Source organism: Alosa sapidissima, chromosome 22 (genome assembly GCF_018492685.1).
Source record: "Alosa sapidissima isolate fAloSap1 chromosome 22, fAloSap1.pri, whole genome shotgun sequence".
Lineage (NCBI taxonomy): Eukaryota > Metazoa > Chordata > Actinopteri > Clupeiformes > Clupeidae > Alosa > Alosa sapidissima.
The window spans coordinates 7067071-7074570 of record NC_055978.1 but is presented as its reverse complement, the minus strand read 5'-3'; the positions used below and the strand labels follow the sequence as shown (position 1 = coordinate 7074570).

The window sequence follows — 7500 nt, the reverse complement described above, 5'->3', positions numbered from 1 at the left end:
TATATAGAGTCCAAAGACTGTTGTCTCCCCTGGCCAGCATGGTCAAGGATCCCTATTGAGCAGGGAGCAGATCCCCTGAACCTATCAGGCATTTACTTCTAACTGATACGGATCTAATAAGGGTCACTGTTATAAATGGCCATCAATGGCCGTTATGAAGACAGTGTGTGTGAGATGGAGTCCATTGCACATCAGTGTCACTTTCCTCAACTGTGTGTGTGTGTGTGTGTGTGTGAGTGTGTGTGTGTGTGTGTGTGTGTGTGTGTGTGTGTGTGTGTGTGTGTGTGTGTGTGTGTCTGTCTGTGTTGGAGAAGGAGGTGAGGGGTTGGGCTGGGGTGAGTCTTTCTATTCAGATGAGGATCGTTAGAGTAAATTACACTGTATTGAGAAAGAGAGAGAGAGAGAGAGTATAATGTGTGTGAGGTGTGTGTTGATGGGTGTGTTAGGGGGTGATGATCACAACTATTCAGATGAAAGTTAGATAAAACAGATAAAAGACCCCTCACATAAAGCCTATTCTGAGATAGATCGCAGCACTGTGTGAGATGTCAGTTTGTTTTATGAAGCAACAGTAAAGAAACCAATGTGCTACACAAAATCCAACTAGCTAAAGCAACAGAACAGGCTAACAGGCTTGCCTTACAACAACCACCACTGTCAGCCATGGTGGACTGTAAAAGTTTAGTTCATGTTGAAGAAGTTATTTCATTCACACTGAATTTAAGACCCATCATTTTGTCTCTGTGTGAAAAGGGTATGATGTGTGTGTGTGCATACAAGTGTATGCACAGGTGGCTCTTGTGCATACAAGTGTGTGTGTTTGTGTGTGTGATTCTGTGTGTGTGTGTGTGTGTGTGTGTGTGTGTGTGTGTGTGTGTGTGTGTGTGTGTGTGTTAACGGCAGTACACGTGTAAGTAAGCGGAGCACAAGGTTCTTATCTGTGAGCGAGCAACCACAGAGGTACAGTGATAGCTCATCTAGAGAGAGGGGGCAGAGAGAGAAAGAGAGAGAGAGAGAGAGAGAGAGAGAGATGGAGGGAGGAGATTACGATGGCCAGAACTCAGCCTCTCATTCAAACACAGCCCACAGGCACAGATAAGCGCTCCACACATCAAGAGGGGAGATTAATCAATCTTCTCTCCCTCCCTCTCTCCCTCTTTCTCTCTCTCATGTCTATCTCTTATCTGAAACACTGAAGCACTTCAGAAGCGTTCTGAGTGAGGGGGCGATAAGAAACTCAGGGGAAAAAAGACAACAAAAGAAAAGAAAGGCTTGGACTTCTTTTAAGGTGTTGAAAAAGCCACCTCAATTTCGGCCCCCTATTGACTTGCAAATGCGACCTGTCAGGAGAGAGAACGCCCTTGTTTGGAATGAAGAGGGAGAAGAGGAAGGAGGAGGAGTGGGGAAAATAGAGGGAGAGAAAACGGAGGGGTAGAAAAGTTTGTGTTACACACAAGCACCCTGTAAGCTAGCCTCGGGGGCGAATCTTCGGGATCCGTCACCCTTGTTGACACTTGGTACAAGCTATCGTGTGTTCCAGCACAATGTTAGCAGCTATCCATTTCCACATATCGTTTGCAGCAAATTATTCCTTAAATTGCCGTCCTCCGTCAAATGCACTGATGCAAACCCTGACCAATTTAGTTGGCCAATTTGGTTTGCAATTGCATCCTGGGTTACTGACCACTTGGGTGGAAATGGATTCTAAATAAATTTGTGGAATGAGAATGCTACCCAGGGTTAGTAAATAACAATGATCTTTAAGGGTTCCGGAATGATCTTTTGAGGGGGGGGGGGGGGGGGGGGACTGGGGTTCCGGAATAATCTCAGTCTCTCTATGTAGGTCCTCGAGGCAGCCCGGCTGTTAATAGAATGCACAATTGAGGCTCTAAGCCCATTCTAATGACCTTCAGTGACCTTGTGTGATGGAAATGCTAATTTCAGTTTGAGCTCTCAATTACATTTGTGCGCACACATGCACACACACACACATACACACACACACACACACACATACACACACACAGAGATCCACATACACACAGAGACAAACACAAACACTCACAGGCAGGCAGGCATGCACACACAGACATACAAAACACAAAACCACTTATGTTATTGCACTTGCTAACAATAGTGGGGCGTCTCAGCCAAAGGCATGTGAGAATGAGAGGCTCACTCGCTATGAGTGTCTCTAGAGTCCTAAGCATTTACAGTAGACGGCTAATGTTTCAGATGCTCATATTACTGACCTTTTCTACTGTTACACACCGAGTGCCAACAAGGCTAATCGCAGGCATTTCCGCGCTCAAGCCAAGCCAGCGGATTAAAGGTGTCAGTGCCAAAATAGTGAAGGGCTGTAGTCATACATTGTATGAGGATGTGGCATTACACTGTTTACTCTGCTGTAATTACTCTGCTGGTCTAAATGTTAGCTTTGGCAACGCTATGTCCTAAAAGGCACGTGAATAATGCAACTTTGAATTGAACAAAATTCAATTATATTATTTATAATTGAATTGAATTGAATTGAATTGAATTGAATCAGGTTGAGTTGAGTAGAGTTGAGTTGAGCAGAGTTGAGCAGAGTTGAATTGATTGCTTTAAGCTCAGAGCATCTCTGTTTAAAGACATTATGTCTGCATGGAAGACTGGATGGAGGGAGAAAGAGGATGGAGTGAGAGTAAAATGGACAGGGGGGTTCTCGAGGTGCTTAATGACAGGGAGGGAGAGAGGAGGAGGCACTTCAAAGATGGCCGAAAAACTGCTGACCCAAATTAAGTGACCTCCCCCTTTTCCTCTTCCTGCACACGGTCCTAATTACACACCGAGAGTCAGCCGACACTTCACAGCCTGGGAGTGGACCTAAGCAGTGTGTGTGTGTGTGTGTGTGTGTGTGTGTGTGTGTTTGGGGGTTGATGTCTTTGAGTTCACTAATTCATCTGAAAACAAGTACATCTCAGAGTGGCTCCAAAATTCACTGAAACTACAGACAGCTGTGCATACACACACACACACACACATGCGCGTGCCCGCATGCACACGCTCGCAGACTCGTGTACTTGTGTACACACAAACATATACATACTACCACTCAGACTCCCACGCACACGCACACCCACACACATACAGTACTCCCTTACTCTCTCGTACACACACACACACACACACACACACACACACACACACTCACACACACATACAGTACTCCCTTACTCTCTCGTACACACACACACACACACACACACACACACACACACACACACACACACACTCCAGACGCTGGTCCCCCTGAGAAGGAAACAGACCCAGCGGATTCCAGAGCCAACATATACAGGCACTCACATTACACCTTGTCACTCTTTGGCTCCTGCACAATGTGTGTCTTTGTCGAAAACAAAAACAACGAGAGAAAGACGAGGGGGGAGAGAGAGAGAGAGAGAGAGAGATGGAAAGAAAAAAGAAAAGAGGAATAAACCTGCTCCCCCTCTTCCCCCCCCCCCCTCTTCTTTAGAAGGAATGAAAAGCACAGGTAAGACACATTCAAAGGCAGGTCTCTTTTTTCTTTCTTTTCTTTTTTTTCCGTGAAAAAGTCACAACATGGGCGCAGTATAAACACACTCCAGATGGAATCACACAGAACCGAACGAAGCGCTTCCCGGCACGGAGAAGACGGCGATGGCACCACCCCACACACACACACACACACACCCCAGAACTCCTTCAGATGGCCTTCTGGGATAAACGTCCAGAGCGCGGAGCGCAACGCGAGCCAGGAATTACCTGTTCAAATATACACCACTTACTGTAGAGCATGCGCACACACACACACACACACACACACACACACAGACACACACACACACACACACACACACACAGACACACACACACACACACACACACACACACACACACACACATACACACACATACACACATATACACAGACACACACACACACACACACACACACACACACACACACACACACACACACACACACACAGACACACAAGCAGCCCACAGGCTTAGACGGACAGCCCACCAGACAGTGACAGCAGTAGAGGCAGCCCCATATAAGCAGCCTGTGCATCTAGATTTGACAGAGGGCTGGTATACCGGTTATACCCCAGCCCTTTAGGCCCCACTCCATATGAAACTAAGTCAATAAATATGATGAAAGTGTGCTACAGAGTTGCATCAAGCCAGACTATAACTGTGTATATATTTATCATAGTGTAACATATGTATAAAATAGATATCAATACATGAGTAAGTGTATATATGTAATTTCATCTGTGTTATGTAATATTATTTAACTATATATACGATCCAAGTTTCTAATGAATAGATGCTTTAAGGCAGGAGTTATGTATTCACTCTCATAAAAAAGGGGAGAAAAATCTGACATTGCCATTTGGTCTGTCCTAACAAATCACCACACTGAAAGGTCTGCACACTGCTTTCCCCTGGACACTGTTTAAACATACTGAGAGGAGTTAACATCCAGCTCATCTCTCATGCCATGCTCTCATGCCTAGCGTACAGTCTCATACATGACATGTTATCTAATCCATACCCAGATAGGCTTGAGAATCCTGCTATGAGGTCAGCTAATAGCCCCAGGCTGAGCTGCACTTTGACAGCAGAACAAAGCGAAGCGAGCGAAGGCTTTATGAGACGATGATCATTCACCACCATATGAAACGGATGGACTGTATCTATCTACACAGCAGTGCTGCGTGAAACCTGCTCCCTCCATCATAAAGATAAGCAGAGCACACATCCTTTTTTGATGCCACGGCAGAGTTCATGTGCAATGCCGTATAGAACGTGTACATAACACACGCGTTTATCTGAGGAGTGTTTACGAGGGCAGTCACTTTCACCTGTTGAGTTTAGAGCCTTCAGCAGCAAGAGTGTGAGGAGAGTGTGAACGTGGGTGTGTGTGTGTGGGGGGGGGGGGTCAAAGGTTGGAAAGTAATGGATGATTAGAGTGTCATCTCAAGGCTACGAGAGTGTCTGGTGAGGAGGCAGCGAACTAACATGGCTCATAAACACACACATAAACTTTTACAAACACACACAAACACAGACACACTTTTCTGCAAGCAATCATATATAAGCATGTTAAGCAGAAGCAGAAGCGATTCTAGTAGGTACGCAGTCGCTTGCTACCGACCACACACACACACACACACACACAGACAGAGAGAAACACACACACACACACACATACACATAGACACACACACACTAGTCAGCTTGAGCCTTTTACAGATGTCTCTTTGTCTGACCGAGTTCACCTCTACTCCTGCACAGCTCCACGTAACTCAGGTTCCCATCTCATCTGACCATTCACCTCTCCGCTAACACCTCATCACACACACACACACACACACACACACACACACACACACACACACTCCAGCACATTACATATGCATTGCCTGCTAGCACAAATCACACACACACACCGGCATTTACACATGCAATGACCGCTGGTACAAAAGACACACAAAAACACGCAGACAGAGAGACACACACACACACACACACACACACACACACACACACACAGACAGACACACCAGAACACTAGAAAAGCAACACACTGAGGTCCAAAGTCTCTAGCATTTAACAGTAAGCAGACAAGTAAATCAGACAGCAAACTTGCCACTAGGAAAAGAAACTTCTCAAAACTCCCGTCTAGTAGCTGTCTTCTAAAAACACTCAGAGACAGAGGTGGAATGCACGCACACACACACACACACACACACACACACACACACACACACACACACACACACACACACACACACAGAATTGCCTTTAAATCTGCACATCTGACAGCAGGTCTGAGAGCAGTGTGTGACTGCAAGCTTACCTCAAGGTACAACATCTCCACTTCCCAAATGCCCCCCACACACACAGAGAGAGTAAGTGTCCTCAGCGGTCAGCGTTACGGGAACGGCTGTGCCAAAGTGGCATGTCCACTCTGCAGGTCGGTGAATGCGCTCAGAAGCTCTTTAACACACACACAAGCTGTCTCTGTGTTAACGCTACTCCCTCTGACAGAAGCAAACTCAACGGTGGCAAAGTCCCATATCCAGACGTGTGTGTGTGTGGGAGTGTGTGTGTGTGTGTGTCGAAGGCGAGAATAGACAGGTACGAACGCCACGCTTAACACAAGTTCCCTCTGTGCTCCTGGCTCTTGAGAGTGCGTGGGTGAGTGTGTGTGTGTGGAGGGAGTGTGTGAGAGAGTGAGAGGCTCTCCCCCGAGTCCAGCCTTTTCAGCCCGCCCCACTAACACTTGGCCCCTCCCCTGCCTGGGTTGCAGGCACGGAGTTGCTGCAGGGAAGACACACACACACAGACACACACACACAGACACACACACGCACACAAACACACACACACACACACACACACTGACTTTTTCTTTATTACATCCACTAAGCTCCTTCTATACTACTGTCAGTCACTTTAGACCATAATAACAGCAGACATACACACACACACACACACACACACAAACACACTTCAAGTGTACACACTAACATGAACAGAAACACACGAAACAAATCAAACAAACCCACACAAAACAAACGCATCTGCATACACATACACACACACACACACACACACACACACACACACACACACACACACACACACACACACACACACAGCTCATTCTGCTGGCAAATATCCATCACCAAGAGGTTTGTGACCCTGTAGAGCAAGGACGCACTTCTGAGTGTGTGTGTGTGTGTGGTGTGTGTGTGTGTGTGTGTGTGTGTGTGTGTGTTTGTGTGTGTGTGTGTGTGTGTGTGTGTGTGTGTGTGTGTGTGTGTGTGTGTGATGGCATTCCTGGGGCAACAGCTTGTGGGTGTTTTCTCTGTGTGTGTATGGGATAACCTAGACCACTAATTTAGCAAAACTGCTATGGAGTCATTTGCTGTGGAGAGGTATATAGGCAGATAGTCGTATCTAGTTGAATTAGAGCTAAGCTTACACATATTTTAGTTTAATTTCCTGTTTTGAGGGCATCCTTTACTTAGTGCCATGTACATTTAACATTCCTTTGGACACAGCTGTGCAGTATTTATAGCCACTCATGACTGTGCGTGTGTGTGTGTGTGTGTGTGTGTGTGTGTGTGTGTGTGTGTTTGTCTTGTCTTGTATGTGCCGCGAGCATCCTTTATTTTGGCCACAATACAATGATGTCATTGTGGGGTGCTGGTGTTTGGACTCCTTTTTTGGTCTCCTTTTTGGACCCCAGCACATTCGGACGAAAGGAAGTGTGCAGCATTCCATGCAGTGTGCAACCAACTGCAAGCCCAAAAAACTATCTGACCACACTGAATCCAACTCTGGTCACTTTTAGCATGTCGAAGAAAAAAAAAAAGTCCCAAAGTCTGTTTGCACTGTGGCAGGACGCTTCAACAAATCCCCTCTCTGACGCATGATGGCAGGTTCAAAAGCCACGGTGAC

General features: G+C 46.3%; 1 protein-coding gene and 1 long non-coding RNA gene across 3 annotated transcripts in view; one reads left to right on the top strand and one right to left on the bottom strand.

Annotated features, from left to right (window-relative positions):
* The window catches only part of LOC121697079, a 15912-nt gene extending 13251 nt beyond the window's left edge, over positions 1-2661 (top strand). Inside the window, exon 4 of the long non-coding RNA XR_006026384.1 lies at positions 2651-2661. This is a non-coding gene — a long non-coding RNA (uncharacterized LOC121697079). The remainder of the gene's footprint in view (positions 1-2650) is intronic.
* The window catches only part of prickle1b (prickle homolog 1b), a 42109-nt gene that overhangs the window by 14149 nt on the left and 20460 nt on the right, over positions 1-7500 (bottom strand). Inside the window, exon 1 of one of the 2 annotated variants that reach the window (XM_042078354.1) lies at positions 5891-6250. The exons of the other annotated variant lie outside the window; for it this stretch is intronic. Within the exon in view, the coding sequence (XP_041934288.1) occupies positions 5891-5905 (15 nt within the window). The 5' untranslated portion in view covers positions 5906-6250. Of the gene's footprint in view, positions 1-5890; positions 6251-7500 lie in introns of those variants that run through there. 2 annotated transcript variants of the gene reach the window in all.